Consider the following 25,668-nt stretch of genomic DNA (forward strand, 5'->3'; position numbering starts at 1 on the left):
AGTATGTGGCCTTTGGTCTATCATCTCTGAGCATGGTTCCAAAGTTCTATCCATATTTCATGTAGCCTGCCTCTCTCTCTCTCTCTCTCTCTCTCTCTCTCCCCCCTCCCCCCCCGCCTCTCTCATTGCCAAGTATTACTTCAATGTAGGAGTATACAGGTTTTAAGTATCTCATCTAAAAACACCAAATGCCCCAAAGTCTAGAACTTTTTTTTAAATGCCTGCCAACTTGATGCTACTAAAAGAAATTTACACACTGGATCTCAAGTGACAGATTATATAATACATAGAGTCAAGACACAGGTGTACTAGTTCAGATGCTGGTAGCTCACACTTGGAATTTTGGGTCTCAGGAGGATGAGATCTGAGGAGCACATTTCAAAGTCAGCCTGGCAGACACATCTAAGGGACTGTCTCCAAGTAATCATCAAAAAGCCATAAGTAGCCAGGTGTTCACGGAATCATCAAAAAGCCTAAGTAGCCAGGTGGTTACAGCTCACACCTGTAATCCTAGCAACTCAGGAGGCTGAGCTCAGAGGATCACTATTCAAAGCCAGCTGGGACAGGAAAATCTGAGCCTCTTATCTCCAATTAACCACCAGAAAAATGGGAAGTGGAGCTGGGCTCAAGTGGAAGAGTGCTATCCTTGAGCAAGAAGACTAAAGGAGAGCCTGAGACTCTGAGTTTTAGCTCTCCTACAGACACATCAACACAGGCATGCTAAAGTAGAGCATCAAATTACCTTCAACTTATGTGCATACGGTGAACAGGAACTATGAAGCACACATTTTGTGTTTACACTTGGGTCTAAAATTATCTCACTGTGGGCCAAATATGCCACCATCTGTAATGGGAAGCTACTCCAGTGCCAAGCATTTCCAATACACGATATCAGACTCCCATCTCCATCACGAGGCGTTCCATCCGCACAGCTCTCCTTGTGGGTGCTAAGCTTAGTATTGAACTTGTTCAAGTAAAGCAACTTTTTCCACTTTCTCCTCTCCTAGAGCCATCACTTCACCCTCCTTGCTGGAGGAACTGTGCTGAACTCAAAGAGTTCAGGAAAGAGTCCTTTTGCGTGTGTGAACTGCTCCACTAGCATCTGTAAAGAATCTGTGTACAGGACATATCACCTTGGTGGACTTGGGTGACCCAGAGGCTGGGTCTTATTCTTGGCTAGGTAGATCCTGAACTTTTCAGGCAAGAAGTTCACTCGCGGGAACATTTCAAGTGTATGAACTACTTGGGAGTGGAGGAAACCCACTGATACCTGAACCGTGTTTGTTGAGCACTTGACACCCCAGGCATTGAAGACAGAATGGGTCATAAAGACATCAGTACCTGATGGGCAGTACCCCCTTCTCCCTGGGAAGTCTTGTTAATTTTGATTTGTGTGGTGTGGGTGTGGGGGGGGGGGGCTTGAACTGTGGCCCTGAGCTTTTCTGTCTAAAGATCAGTGCTGTCTAGCACCCAGTGGGTCACCCAGCTCCACCTCCAGCCACACCGCTGTGGCTCCCACCGGAGTGTCCAGCGTCGATGGATGCTCTCTGTCTGAGGAAGGGAGACGCTGGGTTCGAACTGGAGGCCTCACGCTTGGTTGTTGGGGCGCTGACCCAGGCCTCCAGCTGTGTTCTACCTGGGTGTGTGTGTGGGGGGGGGGGGTAAACGTCGAGGCCTTACTCACCGGGGTCTGTGAGAGGGTGATCGGGACAGAGCAGGAGACCTCCTTCCCCGGGGGGAGTCGAGGGTCCAGGAGGAAACCACCGGAGCCAAGTGGGGGAGACTCCTGGGGAAGGAAAGAAACGAATGTAAAAAAACCACACTGACATGGGATCTGAAGAACTAGACTTGACCAGATTGGGCTTTGAGATTAAAATAATAATAACAACAACAATAATAACAATAATAACAACAACAACAATAATAACAATAACAATAATAACAATAACAACAACAATAATAATAACAACAATAATAACAACAATAACAATAACGATAATAATAACAGTAACAATAATAATAATAATAATAATAATAATAATAATCGGTTTCCCCGTGGTCCCCATGGCATGGAAAAAAAAAAAAAAGAAATCGGGTTAAGAAAGTTGGGGAGAAGCCAGGGCAGCACGCAGGGCCGCGAACTCGAGGCCAGCCTGGGCCCCCTGGCGAGAAAAACCAGGGAAAAATCGGGAATAATAAACCCGGGTGGTGGCGGGGAGCCAGGCGCGCCGCGGCCTTCGGGGGCCGCCCAGGCCCCGGGGTCGCCGTAGGCTCGGGGCCGCCCCCTGCCGGGCCCCGAGCGGCCTGCGGCTCACGCGAGGCCCGGCCGCGCCGGGGCCGGTGTGGGCCGCGGCGGGAGCGCGGACGGCGGCCTCGCAGGCGGCCGGGGCCGCGGGCGGCGGCGGCGGCGGCGGGCGGCGGGCGGCGGGCGGCGGGCGGGCCGCTGTCGTCCCCCCCCACCCCACCCCCCTCCCGCCCCGCCTCCCGCTCCGCCTCCCGCTCCGCCTCCCGCGCCGCCCCGCAGCCCGCCCTCGTCCCGCTCGCCGCTCTCGCCCCCCATGCGGATGTGACATTTCACGCCGCCGCCATTTTGAGAGCGAGCCGAGCCGAGCCGCCGGGCGCCGCGTCCGCTGCCGGAGCCCCGACGCCGCCGCCGCCGCCGTCGCCGCCGAGGCCGCCGCGTCCCGAGCGCAGCCGACTCCTCGCCCGCCCGCGCCGCTCCCGCCGCCGCCGCCGCCGCTCCCCTCGGCCCCCGGCCCCGCAGGCCCCGCCGCGGCCGGCCAGGCCTCCCGCCCGCCGCGCCCGGCCCGAGGCGGGGCTGACTCCGCGGCCCCCGCCCGGCCGCCCTCCGCCCCCGGCCGGCCCGCGGCCCCGCAGCCCCGGCCCCGGCGGCGGGAGGCGGGCCCCGCGGCGGCGGGAGCGGCGGCGGCGGCGGGAGCGGCGGCGGGAGCGGCGGCGGGAGCGGGAGCAGCAGCAGCAGCAGCGAGCGACGAGGCCGCCCGGCCCGGCCCGCCGGCCGCCCGCCCGCCTCGGCGCCGAGATTGGGCGAATCGCGAGCAAGTACGTGCGCGTCTCCCTGCCGCCGCCGCCGCTCCCGCCGCCGCCGCCGCCGCCACCGCCGCCGCCGCCCGCCGCGGGCCGCCCCGGGGCCGCCGCCGCCACCGCCGACGACGCGCGGGAGGAGGACGAGGAGGCCGCCCCGCCGCCCCCGCCGCCGCCGCCGCCGCCCCGGCTCGCCGGCCAGGCCCAGGCCCAGGCCGCCGCCGCCGCCATGAACCACCAGCAGCCGCAGCAGCCGCCCAAGGCGGGCGAGCAGCAGCTGAGCGAGCCGGAGGACATGGAGATGGAAGGTGAGGGCCGCGCCGCCGCCGCCGCCGCGCCGCCTTTCATTGTGGGCCGGAGGGGGAGGGGGGCTCGCCATCTTTAACCAGGCCCCGGGGTCCCCGCCTCGGCCGGGGGGGGAGGGGGGGCCGTGCACAAAGCGCGGCGGCCGCCCGGGATCCGGGGCCGGGGGGGTGGGGGGGGACCGGGACGGGGACGGGGTGGGGGGGCGCCTCCCGCCCCGCCGCCGCTCCGCGCTGCGCCCCCGCGGCCGTGGGTGGCACCTGCCGGGCGCGCGGGCCCGGCCCGGGGTCCCCCCTCCGCCCCTCCGCCTCCCGCCCCGGGGTCCTCGCGGGGGATTCGTTGTGACCTGGACTCCGGCTGGCTCCGGAGTCGGGGGACCCCGGCGGGATGGAGGTGGTGGCCCAGCTCGTATCCGGCCAGGTGTGTGCGGGCTGAAACCCGACGGGAAGGGGCCCCCGGGGGCGGCGCATGGCTGCCCGGACGCGTTGGCACAAAGTTTACCCGGGGCGGGCGGCCCCCCCACCCCCCGCCCTCCCCGGAGGGTGACTTCAGGGCCGATCGGTGGGCGTTTGCCCCGTGGCACAGCCGCCCACCGGAGCGGGGCGTGGGGGGGGAGGGCGGAGGAGCCAGGCCCGCGCCACACGCCGGCCTATCTCGTGCCTTCCCCGGGGTCCCCCAGCCAAGCGGCAACTTGGAAATATCTGGCCCGGGCGATTGAACCAAGGAAGGCCTAGCTGGCCCAGAGACCTGGGTGGATTCCGCTCCCCCCTAACCATGACCAGAGGGGATCGAGTCTGGTGGCCCCCGTCTGGCTGATGGAGACCGACAGAAATCCGGTCCCTCAAGCACCGTCCATCCCCCTGTACGCTGGCTTTCCTGCTGCTGCAGTGTTTTGGACAATGAAGAAAGCAAGGGCAACCCCGAAGTGGCCCCCCGTCTCCGGCGTCTCAAAGTCCGCTGTGGTCCTTGTCGGCAGGTTTCAGGGTTTGGCCGGAAGACCGTGTTGGAGAGAGGTGCAGCAACTTTTTTTTCAGAGTTTTCGGTCTCCACAATTGACACTGGCTCCGTCAAGTTCTGTTCTCATGTGAGAAGTTTGCAAGTTCTTGTATCCGCCTGGTTAGAACCACAGCAGGGCAGATAGGCCAAGGATCGCTTTGGTTACTAAGGAATGTAGATTGCTGGTTTCTGAGTGTTAAGGTTTCAATGTCCAGAAGGTCCTGGTCACTTAGGAACGTGGTGGCTTGACAGGGAAGCAATCTCTCAGGTATGTGGTGAAAAAGCTACTTACACTCCAGGCAGCTGCTTCCAGCCTCCATTCCCCAGGTGTACTGCACTTCTCACGAAACCAGAGAGAGCGTCATCACTCAGGACTGTAGTACTATAAGGAGGCTGAGTCAAGAGGGTCACGACGTCAGCCTGGGCTCAGAAGGGAGACCACGGTTTCCCAAGCAGAAGGAAGGGCCTGGCTAGATCTGTGGTGCTCCATAGGCTGGGCAAGAGACCAGGTGAGAGCAGGGCTTCCGAGATTCTATTGAATGTGGAGCATCCTGCTCGCTCCACCGTGGACTGGGCACCCATGATGGGAGGCTGGGTGACAGGTTGGGGTGGTTGTTTCTCCCTATGCTAGGTCAGGGTTAGTTTGCTCTCCTGCCTACCTGCCTCACTCGGGGGTTGCATTTGTTTGTGACTGACCTCTGCCCAGTCCACTGGAGAATAAAACGCTCTGAATTAGTTATTTTTAAAATGTCCTATTATATGAGGGTGAATATGGTGAAATGGTTTGCGTGTATGAAAGTAGAACAGTGAAACCTGTTGAAATTGTTTTAAGAAAGGGGGAATCAGCAGGTAGAGTGTGTGTGTGTGGGGGGGGGGTGAGCTTGATTGGGATACATTGTATACCTGGGTGGAAATGTCACAATGAAACCCTCATTGTACAGCTAATGTATGCTAATAAAAATGTCCTATTATGAGCTGTTAGGTAGAAGTGTAGGGAGGAAAAAGATGAGGGGCAGTGGGTTGGGGGTGGGTGTGAGTACATCTGTTGGAGGGTGAGTAGAGCTGTAGAGGCGGCCCCGGTGGTGGTAATAGATCTAGCCCGGAATGTAAGTGTTTGGCAGTTTATTTATTGTCTGATGTGGATGGTCACGAAGCCTCAGGCTGAAGGAGAGACTTGGACAGGACTGGAGAAGAGAGAATCTGGTCTGGGTGTGTCCTGTTGAAACCAAGGCACAGGTTCCTCCTGTGTGGATATAAGAACTGTTCCGTGATGCAGTTCTTTCCAGGTGAGCACCTGTCAGTCGTCTCCCAGGCAGGGTAGTTGCTGTACTGTCGGTGTGTCAGCCTGCTTTCTGCAGCCCCCATGACAGCAGTGGGCTTAGTGGTGGGTTTCGTTCCTGTGGGGTCTTTCTACCAAGGTGTGTGTCGGTATAATGCGGGTTCTTGCACTTCCCTCACAGATAAACTAAAACATGACTCCTTCCTTCCTGTGTGAAGGAGATAGATAGGTCAGGTGATGGGAGAGGTTAATAACCTTCCCTGCGTTGGCTTTTGTTGGTGTTAGAATTCTCAGTGCAGTTCCAAAGTTAGCGGTAGCTCAGGACCTGGTGGAAGAGAAATGAGGGCAGCTTGGAGCCCTCTCACTCTGATGTGAGTCAGGTTTTGGTGCTTTGGGAGTTAACTCCCTGCAGGCACACCTTCTCCATTTGCTTTAGAGTCAAGGAACCCCTACCACCACAGATGGGGAGAAAGGTGTATCCTATATTTCATCTCATTTTTGTTTTCATCAGTCTTGGAATGGGAGAAAGGTCATTAAGTTAGTTCACAGAAGGGCAAAGAGTTGACATTTAGAGCCCGCCTGGGCCTCATTGTAGATTTGCTCCTGATCTCACGTGTGCTGCTTTGAGGGCTTGGTGCCTCTTGTGTCTACATTTCCCACAAAGATGGTCCAGACCTGCCAGGTCCCCAGGGTCCCGGTGAGGTGGCAGTCACCAAGCACCGAACTCCAGTGAAGGGGCCTGGTGATGGTTAAACCTCCCAGAGAGCCAGGCGTGGTGGTGCCTAACTAACTGCAATGCCAGACTTGCAGAAGGCATGGGCCTTCAGAGATACCGCCTGGGAGGAGAGGATATGCGGGCCTGGATTACATCTAGCGTGGGGAAGGCCAGCATAGCTGAGCCAGGGCAGTTCTTACCGGTGTGCAAAAATGTCCTCCTATAGCCGGGAAGAAAAGAGTGCAGTCCTGAGAATGACGGTCCTGGTAAAGGCTTAAAGATAGAATATTTTGAGAAGCATTGGATTGGTGGCAGGAGCAATATGGCTGTGGTATGTGGGGAGACTGGTACCGAAAACGACCGATGGCCTCATCGGATGTATTGCTCCACCGATGAGGTGGAGAATCCAGTTGTGTCAGGGCAGCCGGGTCAACTGGCCTCCAACCCTCAGAGTCTTCCTTAAATTCTTCTCTAGGCCCCCACATCCTGTTACCAAGCCCTGTTGTTTTCCAGCCACCACAACCACAGTAAAGGAGGCCCTTGTTGGGACCTTTGCACGAGCCCTCTTACTGAGCTCTGCCCCTACAGAAGTCCTGGCTGTACAGGACTGCTGCACACTGTCCCTGCCCTGCTGAAAGGCATCCACTGCGTCCTGCCTTCCCTCAGGAAGCTGCACAGCCAGCTGGGTGACAACAGCCTCTGTTTCTGAATGTGAACAAGACGGTAACGTAGGAAAGCAGCTCTGAACTCCATTCAGAGCCAGGCAGAGCAGTGTGCATCTGTAATCTCAGTGTTAGAGAGGGTCTGCAGCAGATGGATGGTCAGAAGTTCAAGACCTGCTTGGGCTGTACCTTGAGAGACAGAGACTAGCTCAACAACAAAAACCATTTGGATACCATTGTTTCCCCCTCCACCACATGCCTTCAAAACAAAACTGGCAACCTTCTGTCCCCCTGGCTACACATGGGGTTACCATTTATACTGGAATTGTTGGCTTGGAAGGTGACCAGTCGTGTTGCTCTCAACATTTGTCTGTGGGAGATCTGCATACAGGAAACAAGCAGGTTCCAAGGATGGATACCCGCCAGGTGGCCTTGTGAAAGGTCCTCAGGCCATAAACGAATACCTTTGATAGCTGTGAATTCTATTTTATTGCTCTTAACCTTGGTTTCTTTAAGTAACAGAAGGTTTTTTGTCGTCCCCCCCTTCCCGAAAGACTTTGATAGATCTTTATAAATGATACTGATGGCTTCTTTTGAGTATTTCTAAATTTGCTTTTGTTAATGTTTCTAGTTTTTGGAGTGAGTAATAGGTAGCTTGGAGATTTCTGCTTTATTTCCAAGGCAAAGGATTCTTACTCTGGAATTTGAAGTTACAGCAGGATATTTTTTTTAATTTTCTCTGTCTTTTTTGCTAGTTGTGGGACTTGAACTCGGGGCTTAAATGCTGTTCCTGAACTACTTTGTGCTTGTGCTCACTAGCTACAGTGCCACTTTCAGTTTTTGAGTGATTAGTTTCTGAGATAAGAGGCTCATGGACTTTCCTGCCTGGACTGGCTTTTTTTTTTTTTTTTTTTTTTTTTTTTGCCAGTTCTGGGGCTTTAAGGGCCTTCCTTAGACTTTCTCAAGGCTAGCACTCTACCACTTAAGTCACTGCACCATTTCCGGCTTTTTCTATGTATGTGGTTCTGCGTGCATGCTAGGCAAGCACTCTACCACTAAGCCAAACTCCTGCTCCTGAAACATATTTTTTTTGGTTGGTCACAGGGCTTGAACTCTGGGGTCTTGGCATTGTCCCTGAGCTCTTCAGCTCAAGGCTACCTCCCTACACCTGGAGCCACAGCCCCACTTCCCATTTTCTAATGATTATTGGAGATAAGAATATCACATGTCCTTTCATTAGGGGGGATCTCAGCCTCCTAAGTAGTGAGCCACAGTACCCAGCTTGAAACATACTTCTAGTGTAACAGTCAAGTCTTAAATATCATCTGTTCACATAGTTCCAGACTAATTTGAACTTGAAAAACTTGGAAGCAGCAGGGCTTTAAGTGTCAGTCGTAGGCTAATAAGTTGGTACTGCCATTTTTTTCTAGTCAGTTAACACAGGCCTTGGCAGATAGGGAGTCAGACATTTCTGAGTGCTAAACCTTTTACTTGGAAACTGGAATAGTATTTGAAAGTTCTCATTCCTGTAGGGAAATACATGGGCAAGCAGGGGTGGGAGACACCCTACCAGTTAGACCAGCAGGACCCAAGGGAAAGGAAAGAGGGGTTTGGGGGGGGGGTCCCCATCCTGAGAAGCAGAGGAGAGCTGCTGGAGCTCTCACTGCCCTGCATGTTCCTGGGTTACCTGATGCAGTCCGTGGGTCCTCCCTTGGTGGGTGGAGATCACAGCTGAGTCACAGCTGTTGACAGTCCTGTGCTCCCACTTATCTGATTGCTGGGAGCTTTCATTCCAGCAGCCTCCAACCCCTGGGAATCGGTGAGCATGCCACTCTAGTGTGTGATGCCTCTTTAGTCTTTCAGGGCAGGTATCAACCCCCAGAATATTCTCCCAGGAAAGTCCAGCTCTTCCAACAGGTTGTTAAACTGCCATCTGGTTTGGAGCCTGTTGTGTGAGTTTGGTTGTGTCAGTGGTCACACCCAGGGTGTAACCGTAGGCGCCCGAGGGTTAGTCTTTACTTTTTTAGCCCTTGTTGCCTATCGGTGTCCCTGTCCTCCATCCCTGTCCTCCTGTGTGTAGGCTCACCAGCCCTGTCTCCATCAGTCCCCTGTAAACAGGCTGTGGGCCATTGGCCTAGAGTTGGGAGGACGTTTCATCAGTGTTGCTTTGGGGAATAAATTATATTTCAGGAATCTTAATTGACCTTGTGCAATTGCTGTTTTAAATCAAGCTAGTGTAGTATTCCTTAGCATATCTGCATCGCATCGCTTGATTTCTTTTTTTTTTTTTTTTTTTTTTTTTGAGGCTATAGGTCTTTGGGTTGAACTCCGTGAGTAGGCAGACACTCTGCTAATTGAGCCACTCAGCTCTTTTTTTGGGGGGTGGGGGGAGGGTGCAGGATAGAAGTCATCTTCCCTATTTTTTTTTTCTGTTAGCTGTAGAAGTTGCTCCTCAAACTATCTCAATTCTTTTTGCTGTTTTACAAGTGTCCTAGACAAAATCTGAGCCCTCTTCTTGTGTCTGGAGATTGAAAGGATTAAGTAGGGAAGGGGCCAAGAATCATGGACTTGCCTGGTCTCAGAGGCCAGCAGGTGGGCCAGGGCTCCATGCTTCTCTGAAGCCCTCCAGGCCTGGTGCTGTGTCCCCTCTAGAGGTACATTTCTCCACAGCTCCACAGGCACGACTTAAGAGGTAAAGAAGTCTTGCACCCTGTACCATGAAGTTATTACACTCCCAGTCACATGGAGATTGAAGCACAAGTATAAAAAAAAAATCATCTGGCTGTGGGTGTTCTATCCAAGTGTGCTCAGTAGCTAACTTGACCACCACAGTAGTCACTGTGGGTGCGCTGTGGTGCTGAGGCATCTGTGGGGATGCTAGTGAGACTCAATAAATGAGGCTCCCCGGTGGGTGGAAAGGTGCGGTTCATCCTGGAACAGCAAAGTACAGGCAGTCGTGCTTTAACCCTATGGCACTGGACTCCTCAAGTTGCTTGAGGGCCTAGCTTAGCTTTTTCTTGTCTCCAGTCATGGATAATCATGACTCCCAAAATGGACACGCAAGAAAGGCACATCCCAACTGTTGTACGCTTAGAGTGAGCATACAGGGGTAAAAAGAATGGCAGAAACATGCTGCTCTTAGGAAGCCTGTGGAGTGATTAACGGTCTAGAGCTCTTTGCCTAGCATGCACAAGGCCCTGGGTTCCATCCCCATCACAGAACAACGGAGAATTCCACAGTGCTTTTGCCGTCACTCCCGCAGGAACTGAAATAGTCTTGTGCCTTATTCCTGACTGGGTGCAGTGTATACACATAGTACTTAGGTCGTTTTGCATTGTTTCCTCTGTGTAGACAGCTTAAACAACTTATCCTGTAGTAAAAGTCTGCAGCTGTGTTCTCTTCTCAAGAAATGGAGTCTGGCTGTGTTGTGTCTTCTTGGGTTGTAGTTAAAATCATCCCAGAATTTTAACTGTAACCTCATCCTACCACATATGACCTTTGCTCTGACTGGCCATGCCAGTTTTACTACACAGGATGGCCTACCTGAGATTGGGATGTGTGTGGGGCCAGGTGGAGCCCACTAGACACATGCTTGGGTGTGGCAACAGAATCCCATTGCTGGTGCTGCCTGCCTCTTACTGATCATTTCCACGGGCCACACCCACTGCCTGCAGGCGGGGTGCCGGCTCATCTGTGCGGGAGGACTCCAGAATGGCAGGCCTAGCAGCTTGAGGTGGTCAGAGATGCTTCATGCTGGAGTGATGCAGTGGAGCTGGAAGAAAGGATTTCCATTCTCTGGAGCAGGAGGTTAGGGGTCTGTGTCCCTCCATGATGTCTGGGTGGTAATCCCTGGGACCTGGAATGTGTTCACTTGTGTAGTATGGCCCCTTATACAAATCCAGTCAGGTACAGGATCGCTAGAGAGTCCCCATGTGGTCACAGGGTTCCTGGCACCATAGCGGAGAGGGGAAGACTCATGCTACCTGATGGGAGAATGAATGGCTTGTCCAGACCTGATCTGAAGACCATGTGTGCGGGGAAATGAGGGGGCAGGGGGCAGGTATGTCCACACCCATTTTCTCCTGGACTGCTGACCTCCAGAGCTACAAAGCAAAGAGACCTATCAGGGTACCAAGTCTGGTAGTTTGCACCAGCTGACAGAGGGAATTGGCAGGACCCGAGAAGGTGGTACCTGTAGTTGTACAGGAAAGGAGCACCGCAGCTGCCTGCTGCCAGGCTTGGGAACCCTTGTGTTCACATCACAGCTGGGGCGCTCCCACAGGCAAAGCTGAACAGGGTGAAGAACCTGCTCAGCTCAGCCATCCAGGTCACAGCTGAGACTCTTGAGTGGTCAGTATCAGTGAGGGCTGCTCCCCACTCCCAGATTCACCTCCCCACCCCTAGGAGGCAGGCTGCAGTTGGGCCTCCTTGGCTGCATGTTTCTGTGTGGTTAACCACATGCTTTGAATAGTGAAAGTGGCTCACTTCCAAGGGAGGTTGGGCTCTATGCATGGTACAGGTGGAATTTGGAGATACAGGAACCATGACACACTTTGGTAGCCCTTCCCTCGCCAGCCAGATGTTCATGTAGATTGAAGACATGCTCTTGCTTGGCCTGTTCACTCACTGCTGGCACTTTTCCTCTTGAGCCATGCTCTAGTCTAGCTTAAGAAGATGCAAGATCCCCCAAACAAACTCTCCTGGGGTCCGAAGCTTGAGTATGTGGAGAAGTATAAATTGGTAAAGGTCTTGGTGTCAGCATTTTGGAGCCCCCCAGTCTCTTATATGTCGGACAGTTGGGCGGTGAAGTATTTACGACAGGAACAGGGTTACTCTCTGGTCCCCACAGCACTCTGCACTTTGTCCTAGGAGCCCATGTTGGTGGAGACAGTTCAGACAGAGCATCTGAGCCTGGGGGGCTCAAGCCCAGGGCCTTGAGCCTACTCTCTGCCTGTTTGTTGCTCATTGCCCACTGTGAACAGCTGGGTTGGCCTCCTGCCTTTGCAAGGTGGAGGCAGAGATCCTGGGAACCTCTGGATCCTGGAGTTGGGCAGAAGGAAGAAGAGATGAGGTCACTTCACAGACTAGTTAACTTAGGTAGCTGTGTGGCTTGTTTTTGTTGTTGCTGGGGCTTGAACTCGGGGCCTGGGCACTGTCCTCATCTTTTCTTTGCTCAAGGCTAGCATTCTACCACTTGAGCTACACAGTGCCACTTCCGGCTTTTTCTATTTTATGTTGTACTGAAGAATTGACGCAGGGCTTTGTGCATGCTGTGCAAAAACTCCTCTACTAAGCCACATTCCCAGCCTCTGGTGTTTATTTTTGTTTTGTGTTTTGAGTATTTTTCTGTCTGGTGCCTGTCTTTGACATTGAATTTAAAAAATACAATTGGTGGTGCATGCAGAATACTTAGCATTCAAACCATAGCAAGATTGCAGCTTCAGTACAGATAGCCGCCTTCCCCCCCCCCGCCCCGCCCCTCCTGTTCTTTTGCCTGGGCCTCTGCATTTGAGAGATAAGCCCTCTGACCACCAAGCCACATTTCCCACCTCAGAAGTCCCTGATTCTAGAAAGCTTCAGTGCGGGTGTAGTTCTTCAGGTCGAAGCACATTCAGAAAACAAAACAGTGCATAGAAGCTTTGGTTCTGTTCTGGCCACTACATTGCATGGATTGTTTGTTGTAGGCCACTTGTGTTTGGAAAACGAGCCACCCATGTTCCGGTTGGATGGTTGGTTTCTGGAGAACCAACAGGCAGTCATGTACGCACCCTACCGCCATTGCAAATCACTGCCTGGCCTTGGTGTCCTAGTCTGGAGAAAAGCAGGTGGCCCTGAGGGGTTACTGGTTGGACTTCAGGATGTAGAGCTGGCAGTTCGAGCCACTGCTGTGTTGGTGCTTTTGTAATTCAGGTCTCTTGTCCTCTTCTGCATCCTCAGCATCCTGGAAAGTGTGGACCCTGTCTGTCAAGGTCCAGATTATTCTAAGCTTGGCGGCAGGAGTTACCTTGAAGAGAAACAAGAATTGTTCTTTGTACATCATCAGTACTTACCATGGTAATTAAAGCTGTTGCTTCTGATTTTATTTTGATGAAAGGTCTATTTTCTTTTTTTATTGTAATATATAAAGGGATCACAGTTATCTTCACCAGACAGAGGGTATATCACTTCTCAGACATTGACACCACCTCTCATGTTTTGGTCTCCATTTCTCTTCCCCAGAAAGGTCTACTTTAAAAAAAAAAATTTGCCAGTCCTGGGCTTGAGCTTTGGGCATGAGCACTGTCCTTGGGCTTTCATCAAGACTAGCGCTCTACCACTTGAGCCACAGCACCACTTCCTTTTTTTTTTCTATGTATGTGGTACCGAGGAATAGAATCCCAGTCTTCATGCATGCTAAGCAAGCACTCTACCTCTAGGCCAAACTCCTCACCTGAAAGGTCTGCTTTTTTTTTTTTAATTCTTTCCATTTTATTTCTTATCCAAAAATTCATAAAAATGAGTATAGATGTACATAGGCATATATACATATGCAAATATATTCAATTAGGAAATTCCATAGGGTGGGGGAGGTTTAGCCAATTAAACAGTCCAACTTACTTTAGCAAAATCTTACAAGGCTTGCCTCCTGGCTTTTGAAAACTTTTTATTTTTTAAATAGATTTTTATTGCAATTAATAGGGTTACATTATATTTGCAGGATAGAAGGTGTATTGCTTCACAAACATTGCTACCCCCTCTCATGGTTTTGTCCCCACCCCCCCAGGTCTAGGTCTACTTTTTAAGATGGCATTGCTTTTATTCTGAGTGCTGGTATCTTGGCCCTTGGCTTCAGATGTAGACGCTCAGGCTCCAAGGGACAGAGGTTTTCTGGTCCACCACTGTGGACCAGCAGGATGCAGGACCAGAGGCTCTCAGGGAGTGGCCATGGGTGGCAGGAAGACCCTGAGGAGTAGTGACTACAGGGGCTGGCTTTGAACTTAGTTTCCTGCCTTACCTCTCAGTTGCTGATAAGTGCAGTCACATCTGTCCTTTGAAATTGTAATTAGCACATCTTATCTAAGGATCTGACCTCACCCTTAGTCCCAGAGGGGCTTGTGTTTTTGTGAAAGTTTGAAGGGTGCCAGGCATGAAAGAGAGGAGGAAGCCATTGCTCCAGTAGAAACAAACCCTGCCTTTAGTGCCACTGATTTCTTTCCTCAGGAATCTAGCTCCTGTCCCCTTCTTTCTTCCCCTTCCCACAGCTTCCAAGAACTGCCAAGATGGGCCTTGTCTTCGCCAATATTTTGGCTGTACTTTTGGCACTGGTTGCAATGTGTATTTGTTCCTATTTTTGCTCTTTTAAGAGCGATACATGCTCACTGAGAGTGTCTGACATGAGGGAAGCACAAAGATGAGGCGTGCCATTCCGTGTAGGCCTTAGGGAGGTGACTGTCCCAGATCTGCACAAGCAGTCACATCTATGGCTATTTCATGTTGGTGTACTGTGCTGTGCACTACCCCCTCCTCACCTCCATAGCATGTTGCAGAAGCAGTCATGTGTATTCTGCATAGCACACCTGTCCTAGTCCCTTCCCAGTCTCCCCTCCCCACCCACCCACCAGTCTTTGAACTCAGGGCCTTGGGCCATGCCTCAGTCCCTATCCAGGAGATAATCCATGCACAGCCTCCCGGAGGCCATCTTTGGTGTGCATCCCGGGTTTTTCCTTATAGGCCCACTCTAGCCCCACAGTTTAGCAGACCATATTGTTACTCTTGTGGAAGAGAGAGCCTTGCATATGCCCCTGCAAGCTGGTTAGTTGTGCAGGATTTGCAACCCTCAGAGTGCCTGCTGCAGGGTTAAAGCTGCTGTGTTGGACAAGGGCAAAAGTTAGGGTGATCTATAGGGAAGAGATTTTTAAAATGTTTTTTTTTGCCAATCCTAGGGTTTGAACTCAGGGCCTGTGAACTGTTCCTGAGCTTATTTTGCTCAGGGCTGGCACTCTACCACTTCAGCTACAGTGCCACTTCCAGCTTTCTCTGTTCATGTGGTGTACTGAGTAATCGAACCAAGGGCTTCAAACGTGCTAGGCCAGCACTCTACTATTAAGCCACATTCCCCACTTCTAAGAACAGATTTTTACATAAACTTAAGAAGCACAGATTCTAGATGGTCATCTTTGGGTCTCCAAAGCTAATAGGGTTCAGTAGAATGAGTCTACCTCCAGCCTCCCATGAGAGTCTCAAAGTTCCTCATCTGGGCTGCTGGAGTTCCTTTGTCACTGTACCTGTTTCTGACCATACCACCTCTGTGGACTCCTTTGCAAGTAGCCCTGGCTGGGCTTCTCCCTGTGAGAAAACAGTGTTGATGGCTGTGCTGGGCTGGCAGGTGTTGGCCGAGTTTTGCTCCTGTGAGCATAGAGCTAGGTTTCAGCACCTGAAGGCCATGTTGTGGATTGGAACATGTGGGTGGTGGTGCAGGTACAGTGGGAACGGCTTTCTGGAAGGGCTAGCAAGCCTGGTACCGGAAGCCACTCCAGGTCAGCATGTAGAGCTTGGGTGGTAACAGGATCGCTGATATTCGCCATGGTTTCAAAAAAGCCTGGCTGACTCTTTGGGGGTGGAATGCAACTAAGTACTAAGTACTAGGTCACTCCTGAGGGCATTTGACAAGTTGGAATAGTCACCATCCCATCATGTAAGTTACATCCTTAGCTATATTTGTGCATGTGTATGTGTATCCTAGCATCCACTTTCTGTAATCCTTGCACTGTCGCCTCCCTTAGTAGAACAGTGCATGTACACTGCACGGGCATGTGTGAACAGAGAAAGGTTGGAACTGGCAGGGAGGCCGTGGACTTCCTTCTTCCGTTACCTGGCATCATTTGCCTTGTTAACCCACATGCTTGCTTGAACATTTCATTCGAGTCCAGAGGTGCAAACATGGATGCAACCAGGACACATAGGGAAATTTATATAGCAGCTTTACTTGTAATACCCTGCCTCACAGTCAGTCCTGTCCAGCAGTAAAAAGGAGCACTTGGATATGCACCACGGGAGCATTTGTGAGATGACAAGAGGGAGCGATGGAGAGGTTTGCCAGGAATGCCGGGGATGAGGTGGGGTGCTTATGAAAGGCCTGGCGGTGGAGCGCCCCTTGTGTGGGAGTCCTGTGCTGTCCTGACTGGTAACAGACACAAAGCTGCACATGCAAGGCAGCTGCTCAGAGAGAAACCACAGCCGAGCCTGTGTGGAGACATGCAGTGTTCTGACCAGGGTGACCAGAGTGATGACCGCGTGCTAGAGTTCTCACAAGGTGGCCCTGTGGGAGAAAGTAGGAAAAGGCTCATGGCTTTCTCTCTGTATTGTCGTAGATTTGCCTGTGAACCCACAACTGACTTCAATACAACTTGAACAGAAATTGTACAGGAGCACAAGTTGTGTTGGGAATATACCTTTTTATTTGTGCTGCTTCTGGGGCTTGACCTCGCTGTGTTTCCCTCTCGCTCAGTCCTGCACTATGGCTAGTGCCCTACCATTGAAGCCATGTCATGTGGCTTGGAACCTCCATTTCAGCCTGGAGGAGTTGCCAGGACTGTAGGTCTGATCCCGGATCCAGCCTGGCTGAGTAGCAATCATGAAACAGACATTCCTAGAGTTTCAGCCTTCTTGTTGTGTGGATGTTTGCATCACTAGAGGTCTGTTGTCACAATGAAGGCATCAGCCCTGGGACATGCCACTTGTCCTGGTCTGGGTTCAGTAGTGACCCAGTGTTGGAAAGGAGTGAAACAAGGCTTCTTTTGGGATTTCACTGGTCTTCTATTAACATCCTTATTCTGATTCTTGGCCATTTCACATTATCTGTCTGAATCTATGAATTAGTCTGGACTTAAAGAAATTCGTAGGATGCTTTAAAAAAAAAAAAGAAAAAAGAATGCTGAGGTATAGGCCCCTGGAGGTTCTATGCAGTCACTCTGTGGGGAACCCCACCCCCAGTCTTGGCTGCAGAGCCATGAGACATGGCTGGGAACTACAGGCTTGGGCCAGAAGGTGATTCAGGACTTTATTTCATAGTTATTCTTTAGGTTTATTTGGGATTATCAGTCACATACTGTCAGTCTAGAGTGTTAAGTGATAAGCTTTTACTTGGTTTGACAAGTGGCATGTTAAATAATACTAAGAGTTCCATGGAGGAGATAAGGAGGGGTCAGGCAGAAAACAAGGGGTGTGTGGGCGGGGTGTGGGTTTGAGTTGGAATTGGAGGTGAGGGGATGTATAGGTTAGGTGGGGAGGTGTGCTAAGGGGGCATTGGACCAGCCCTGGGACTTTAAGTTCTGCTGTCGTCACAACAGTAAACGATCACTGCTGGGGAGAATCAAAGGGAAGATGCTTATGGATAGGAGGCAGACTTCATCTTTGCAGCCAAAGCACCACCTGGTGGTGGCACAATGGCTCTTGGTTAGAAGGCCACATGAAGTTTACTGGAGATGTTTGTTTTGTCTTTACCCTTACCCTGACCTTTTTGGGGAAGAGAGTGATACGTCTTTGGAAGATGACAGGAAAAACCACAGGCAAGCCAGCCCAGCACTGAGGCAGGGGCAGCATCACGAGGACCTTGAGGCTAGCTGTGCTAGGAAGTGTTTCCTCTGCCCAGGGCTCCACACACCCACTCATTTCCATAGTAATCGGCAAGTGTTCCTTGGTGAGGTCGTAGTTGTGTTATGACATCACAAATGGAAGTCAGGAGGAAAAGGCTGAACGCAAGCACAGGCTTCTCAGTCAAGAAGAAACATAGTCTTTACGTTTCTGAGAAATGGGTATTTTGTGCCTTTTAATGAACATACGGAATTATGCTCTGTGCTGTAGGAGTAATGAAAACTGTTGTAATTGTATTTCTGAGTGTGATGCTTTTGAGGGGTACTTTCCTTCTCATAGACAATGTAGCATGTCAAGGACTTCTGTGGTGGTGGAAATGGAACCCAGTGCCTCGTGCACTCAGGCAAGCGCTCCACTACTTGGTTTTACCCCTAGTTCTGGGACCACAACAATACCAGGTCTGGCAAAAGCGTGGAACCCTATCTGAAGAACAGAGCAAAATGGCTGGGGATGGGACTCAAATGGTAGAGCACTTGAAGAGTAGTTCAAACCCCAGATCCAGCAAAAAGGAGAATACAGTTCAATTGTAGAACTCTGCTAGTTGCTTTGGCTTTTAGATGTTGTAAAATAGTACATTGCAGTCCTATGCTGGGAACTTGAGCGGGCTTTACCCATCCCCCCACCCCACCCCCACACACCATAATGTAAGGCATGAGTGGGAATCCGTTGTTTTTTGTTTTTAATTTTAATACCATTTTTGAAGAGAGGAGCTGTAGGGGTTTGATCTCTGGACCTAAGCAGGCATTTGTTACCAGGGTACCACGCATTCAACCTCTTGTTTTGTTTTTTAGTGGCTGCCATAAATTTTATTTTGTGTGGGTGGGGTATGTGTTTGTTTTTTTGTTTTTTTTTTTTGCTCAAGGCTAGAGTTCTGCCACTTTGAGCCAGAGTTCCATTTCCAGTTTCCTGGTGGTTTCTTGGAAATGAGGCTAATAGACTTTGTTTGCTGCCAACCTGGCTTCAAATCTCAATCCTCAGATCTCAGCCTCCTGAGTAACCAGGATTGCAGATGTAAGCCGCTGGCACTGAACTTTGTTTATTTCAAGAGTTTCTGAGATGTGCAAGAAGGGGGTGTGGTTTTATGTAGAACTTCTGGAGAGTTCTTTGTTCTGTAACTGCGGGTTTGGGTTTTAGGGAGCCGGGTATGCCACTGTCCGTGGTGCTGAACCCAAATAGCTTATTGATCTTGGTGGCAAAAATGCTGTGAAGCTGGGGAGGCCAGAAACACAGCTACCTAGCTGTTTAGAGTAACATGCCTTCTGTTTGCATCAACTATTGCAGTGGGTAGGGTGCCTAGAAAATCCCAGAGCAACAATCAACATCACTGGTTGTATCACATCATTCTGACTGGTGGATTCAAATGGGAATGTGATGCTATTTAAACTCTGTAAAGTTTGGGCATTGTGGTACATGCATATTGTTCCAGCATATTGGGAGATTAAGAAAGATCTTGGGTTTGAGGCCAGCCTGAGCTACATAGCAAGACCCTCACAAAAGTACACATACACAGTGCCAAAACTTGCCCCCGCTTATTCTATTTTGTTTTTGGTTGGTTGTGGGGATTGAACTCAGGAACTGGGTGAGCTCTTTTGGTCAGAGTTAGTGTCCTATCACTTTGAGCCACAGCTCTGCTTCTGGTTTTCTCTGGTGGTTCACTGGAGATATGTCTAATGAACTTTCCTTCCCGAGGCTGGCTGGGAACTGTGATCCTCAGATCTCAGCGTTCTGGGACACCTGCCAGGGCTTGCTTTATTCTTAAAAGTTGCAAGCGTGTGTCAATGTAAAAGAATTACGTTTCTGAGTCAGTGGATGTAAGTAGTGCTTAAAATTACTAGAGTTGGGACTTGATATCCCCTGTGAATCATTAGTTTTTCAGTCCATGCTTCCTCACCATAGTTTTAGATTTCTAAATACTACTTTAATATACCTTATTTGCATAATTTTTGTTTTCAAACCAAGAACCCTTGTGCATGTTAGGCAAGAGCTCCACCACTCAGCTATATCTCCAGCTCTCCAGAATCAAGTGTTAATTAGGAAGTCTGTCGCAAAATTAACTTTGCACAGCAGTTACGTAGTTTCTGAAATCTTAAGCCAATTAGCCATTGTAACACTAAATAATCCATTGAAAACACTTTCACATACCACAATCATTATATAAGTGTAATTTCTTACAGAGGAGATCATGCAGTATCGTCAGTTGCACGTAGCATCAGAAAGCAAAAAAAAAAATCCTAGTTGGATTTATTAAATAAATGCCTTGGAGATTGGAATTAATTTTTTTTAAATCATGGCTCAAGTAGAATTTCTCACTAAAAATTGTCAAAAACTATATATATATATTACCATTTAATCCAAGCTGAGAATGTAAAACCTATTGGATGTTTTTGTTTTTGTTAAAGCTGGAGATACAGATGACCCGCCAAGAATTACTCAGAATCCTGTCATCAACGGGAATGTGGCCCTGAGTGACGGGCACAGCAATGCAGAAGAGGACATGGAGGATGGTAAGTGCAGCAGGCTGCCTCACAACAGCAGAGTGCAGCCATAAACACAGGCTCCATCCCTGAGCACTCGTGAGCCTCTTCAGAGTAGCTAGTTCTCAGTATGGTAGGAGGGAAGTGTAAGCTGCTGCTTTGTTTTGAGTTTCATGACCACCTGTGAAATTTCAAGGTAAGTTGTTTCTCCCCAGCGTAAGCATAAAGGCTCAACTCCAGGCTTGTAGTAAGTGGGCATCCGCCTGCACCTGACATTCTCCAGCCATGGTAGCACTCAGGCGGTGAGCAGACCTTCTCCTTCTTCCCTTTTGTTTGCAGCAAGCTACTTCCAGACATTGGGATTTGGCTTTCCATGGCATTCTCTCCGCATGTAGCGTCTAGCAGTCACTTGTAGCTAAGGACCCCACCCCTGGTAGAAGTGCAGTCAAGAGTCGAGCTTTGGGCTTCTCGCTCCCCACTGACTTTCCTCTGTAGCTTTTCGGTGTAAAGGCATATGTACATGCATGGACATTTTGTGTCTAGGACATCACTTTTTTTCTATGGAGACTATTTCTTCTTATAATGTGTCCGATTATGTGACCCAGACATTTGCAAGGCCGAAAATCCCCAGAAGGGAGCTTTATGCAGCCCCTGGAATCTTGCAGTGTAATATGAAACCATGTTCTGTACAAGCATGTCCATCAATCCTCATGAGGGTTGTGTCCTTCCCAGGGGAGTAACGGGGCAGTTGAAAGAAACCATCAGGCACGGGCTGCACCACCAGAAGGACTGCTGTCAGACCTCCTGCCAAAAGTTCAGCCTCCATGCGAAACTGCAGCCGCAGTTGAGAGTTCTCTCACAGTGCGGTTTTCCCCTGGCAGCTGGCTGAGGCAATATCTGAGGAAGGTAAAGAGGCGTGGGCTGCACCCGCTGCTTTGTTCCCCGTGGAGTGCGCTTTCCACTGTAGAGGAAGGGCAAGGGCGATGGTGTGGGTGTGGTCTCATTGGCTGTTGGGCTTTCTGAGATGGCGAGAGTGGTTCAGAGAGTACCTTTGGGAAGGTGCCAGGCGTGCGATTGGGGACAACTTGGGTCACGTGTGGCGCAGTAACTGGCCCCACCCTGCCAGCTCTCCCAGCGCAGGGCGATGATGAAGCGTCCCCTCTCCCCCTTTAGGGAAAGGTTTGGGGGCCGTGTGGTTAGATGTGGAATGCGGCACTGTCCTGTGCATTACAGAATGCCAGTAGCCCCAACTCCACCCCCACGCCCTACCCACTTACACATGTCAGCCAGAGTTGTGTCTCCTGGGGGCTCAGGCCACCTCAGTTGAGCATTATTGTATAAGGGCAGGGGCAGGATCCCCTTGCTTTTGAGATTTTACAGATTTGCTGACTATAATCCAGAATCACTGGGCCAGAGTTAGAAATGCCCCTGTTGTGGCTTTCAGTGGGGAGGTAGAAAAGTCTCCATGTGTGCAGTCCAGTGTGTAGAGTTGGAGTTGCCTTCTCAAAGGCCCAAGGTCTGTAGTTCTGGCCTGTGGAATGACAGAAGCTCAGGAGGGAGAGGGCAGGACAGGCAGTCTGTTCCTAGCCACAAACCCGCACTGTGAGCTGTTCCTGTGATGGGCAGGTGGAGGAGCTCCGGGCCGGGCACAGCTCGGCTGTCCAGGCTTCAGCACACAACTCTGTAAAAGTGTTAGTGATCGCTGAACTCTGGGCTAACCCTTGCCTTTGGGTTTCCCAAAAACATGTCAAACCAGGACACACAACCTGGGAAGCTGCTGCTGTGTTTTCTGAGACAGGATTCTTCCCCGTGTAGCCTAGACTGGCCTTTTTAAACGTGAGATTCTCCTTCAGTTTTACAAGCATGTACCACTATGCCTGGCCACATAGGGTCTGTGTGGACTTGTTAGAACAGTGCAGTCCTGGATAGGAGAATGTAAATGAGGAAGAGAATGTTTAAAATCTTGTTAGAATAATGGGAAGATACCAGATTTTTTTTTTCCCTAGTAGTATCTACTTTGCATCTTAAATTTTATCATGTACTGGTTTTCCATGGATGGATGGATGGATGGATGGATGGATGGATGGAGACAGATCAGATGGGCAAAGGGGCATTCTAGAGCAGGCCCAGCCTATTTCTAGATGAGGTTATGGGTACCCTTCTTGATGCAGGTTTTGAGGGCTGGGGCTTGCAAACATTTGTAATAGTATTAAGATGAATAATAGGCATAAGGAGATTACTGTTAGCAGGTCATGAGGGAGAAACCACTTCCGTTTTAAATCTTGAGGCATTAGATACTGAGATTGGGAGCTTTGGGGACCAGCCACGCGTTGGTTGTGGAGGCGTTTGTGGAGGCGTTCTGTGGATGTGATGTGCTGGAACCGTGTTGGACTGATGTTGGGGTGATGATCAGGCAGGCTGTGGGGATTGTGTGTTTTTGTTTGCCAGTCCTGGTGCTTGAACTCAAGACCTAGGCACTGACCCTCAACTTTTACTCGATGTTAGCACTCTACCATTTGAGCCACAGAGCTACTTCCAGCACCCCCCTTTTTTTGGGGGGGGACCAGTCGTGGGGCTTGGGCTTTCTCAAGGCCATAGCTATACCACTTGGGCCACAGCACAACTTCCAGCTTTAATGTGGTACCAAGAAATCAAACCCGGGTCTTCGTGCATGCTAGGCAAACATTCTACCATAGGCTAGAACTCCCGGCCTTAGCCTTTTCTGTTTGTGTGGTACTGAGTAATGGAACCCAGGGCACATGCTATGCAAGCACTTTACCACCACTAAGCCACATTCCTAGCCCTTACTTTTCATTATTTTTTAATTTATTTTTTGTCGGTCATGGGACTTGAACTCAGGGCCTGGGTGCTGTCCCTGAACTTTGTAACTCTCCACTTGAGCCACAGCACCACTTCTGGTTTTCTGGTGGTTAATTGGAGATGAATCTCGGGTACTTTCATGCCCGGGCTGGCTTTGAACCGGGATCCTCAGATATTAGCCCAGCCTCTTGAGTCGCTAGGATTACTGGCGTGAGCCACTGGTGCCCAACTTTACTTTTAATTTTTAAAATGTGAAAGAATCCTAAGTTCATAAAAGTTGCAAAAATGTTTATAGGTTATTTAATTCCTCGTAGGAGAGTGACCCATTGGTCCTGTCCATGCAGATGGTTTTCAAGTCTGTGTCTTTTTTTTGTGGCCTTCGGTTTAATATTTGAATTCTCCATTGTTTTGGTAGTTAGCATGAGGCTCTTAGAGCCACTGACCCGAGTTTTCCCTGGTGCTGGGGTTGACTTTAGGGCCTCACACATGCTAAGCATCACTCTAGCACTGAGCTGCATCTTGTGTCGTAGAGTTTTACTCCTGTGAAGTTGTATGTGGGACTTGGTTAAATGAGCCTGTTGCTGAATGTGCTCTACGCGCAAGGACAGGACGTGACACCGAACGAAGCACGGAGCACCTAGAACCGCACCGTGATGCGGTGTGGCGCCACACTGTGTCTCGACTCTCCTTCCCTGGTTTTGTTGCGGCAGGGGGCGTGAGTGTTGGTATCGAGGCTTGAACTGGGACCTCAGTCTTGCTTGGGCCTCATGGCTGGCGCTCCGCTACTTTGAGCCATGCCTCCAGTAGCTAACTGTGAACCACAGTCAGGTGTTGCAGCCTTCAGTAGCTAGGACTGCAGGAGTAAGGGGACCCTTCAAGGCACCTCTGTTTCTTTATTAGATCTTAGAGAAGGAGGGGGTGGGCAGACTGAATGAGAAGCACTTGGAATATGTATTGGTTTTATTTAGGTTTTTTTGTGTCAATACTAGGTTTTGAATTTTGGGACTGGGTACTGTGCCTTACTTAGCATTTGATTCAAGCCTGGGTTCGTTCTCCCACTCCTTCACTTCTGGCCTTTCACTGCCTTTTGTTTTTGACATAAGAGTCTCATGGGCTCAGGCTGGCTTTGAATTGCAATCCTCAGATCTCAGCTTCCTGTATAGGTAGGATTATAAGTATAAGCCACTGGTGTCCGGCTTGTATTAGGTTTATTTATACAAAAGGTAACCTGCCCAAAGACCCTAAAGGGTCTCACTGTTGTGGTTGTTGCTGTTCCTGTGTGGTCTGGGGAGTGCATTCGGAACGAAGGGCACAAACATCATGCCTCGCGAGTTCACACATCGTGGGGCAGCAGTCCCACCGTTTTGGTAAGACACTAAGAAAGTGTTTCCTCACTGCAAAGCGGGGCTTGCGTCCTATCGACCCCGATCTGCTGTGAGGATTTCAGTGCTGCCACATGTTTGATTTGTGTGCCCATAAAAACGAGCGGTAAAACTTTTTTCCTGAGTCATTTCAGACATTGTCATGAAGGGATTTCTTTTAGTAGACTTGAACCCTCATAGAACCTGAGAACACCCTACTTTTTAACAGACTCTAGCCAGTGATGGACCCTTAGATGGGGCTCTGCCTTTTGAGCTGCTCTCCTTCTGAAGGCTCCTGCGGTGAGCCACATAGTAAAGGCATGTGTGGTAGGGTGTGGGGAAAAGCAGGGAAACGATACCCTTGTCACAAAGACTTGGGCTTTGATTTCTGTGGTAAAGAATACCCTCTCGTGAGGACTGATGGACATGTTTTCTTAAGAACAAACTCAGTTGCAAATTTCCAACACCTTCTGTGCGTGGACAAGTAGCAGATCCTGAGAGCTGGGTGTGTGTGTGCAGTTTGGAGATGGCAGGGTTGTGGGTCTCAGGGAGGCAGCCTTCAGAGGCCTGCAGGCGTTCTTCACCCAAGTCAGCAGCGTGTGCTTTGGGGCCCCCGGGTCAGGGATGCCAGCGGCACCCTCAAGGTATTGCCCTGCCATCCGCCGAGCTCCTACTTAATGATACCGGCACAGAACGGGACCCCTGGCTCCCAGACTTTGTGTAGCCATCCGACGGTGGCAGTTGCCTTGTACTTAACAAATGTCAGTGACAGCTTTGTCAGGATGACCGGTAACAAAGACTGGTGTGAAAAGTAGACAGTGAGAGATATTGCCCTGTCTGTCCAAAAAGTAACCTGGGTCATTGTAAAAAGTGGAGCGCGGCATTGAGACGTTGAGTTGAGGTCTATGGGAGAAACCAATATACAATACTTCATGATGAAAAGAATGTCCTGAGGCAGGGGGGAAACCTCCAGCTTACAGGCCATATAAGGCCTGAAAGAACCATTTGGTACAGGACAGGACAGATTCTTCTTTATGCTTCCTGTTGATTTCACCTGTCTGCCTATACTGATAATTTTGGTGACTCGTGAATGATGGTTATGAGTATCCAAATGATACTTGTCAGGGAAAAAAAAATGTCCCCACCCCTGTCATAAGGAGTCTAAGCTGAGTTTCCATGAAAGTGAGAGGAGATGGACATGAATGTGTAATTTTAGACAGGCCTAGCTGTCTTCTTGCCTTTGACCAAGCAGTGGCTGGTCCCCCCCTCCCCTGCCACAGCTTGTGTCATCTTCCTTGACCAGCAGAGTGAGCTGTGACCTTTTTCCTCTCCGATATCTACTCTCTCCTACTGTGCAGGGATGAAGATGCTAGAATAGATGTTC

At 50.5% G+C, this 25,668-nt stretch overlaps 1 protein-coding gene across 4 annotated transcripts in view; it reads left to right on the forward strand.

The window, feature by feature from the left end:
- Positions 1 to 3,262: 3,262 nt before the first annotated feature.
- Positions 3,263 to 25,668, forward strand: part of Usp7 (ubiquitin specific peptidase 7) — a 42,241-nt gene continuing 19,835 nt past the window's right edge. The window contains exons 1-2 of one of the 4 annotated variants that reach the window (XM_090324801.1): positions 3,263 to 3,350; positions 20,029 to 20,133. In XM_090324801.1, coding sequence (XP_090180927.1) covers positions 3,272 to 3,350; positions 20,029 to 20,133 — 184 coding nt within the window. In that variant the 5' untranslated portion in view covers positions 3,263 to 3,271. Of the gene's footprint in view, positions 3,351 to 5,400; positions 5,628 to 16,818; positions 17,024 to 17,719; positions 17,791 to 20,028; positions 20,134 to 25,668 lie in introns of those variants that run through there. The other 3 variants (XM_090324803.1, XM_090324802.1, XM_090324804.1) reach the window with 3 other exon arrangements.

This window comes from Megascapheus bottae, chromosome 36 (assembly GCF_031878675.1).
Source record: "Megascapheus bottae isolate mThoBot1 chromosome 36, mThoBot2.hap1, whole genome shotgun sequence".
Classification (NCBI taxonomy): domain Eukaryota; kingdom Metazoa; phylum Chordata; class Mammalia; order Rodentia; family Geomyidae; genus Megascapheus; species Megascapheus bottae.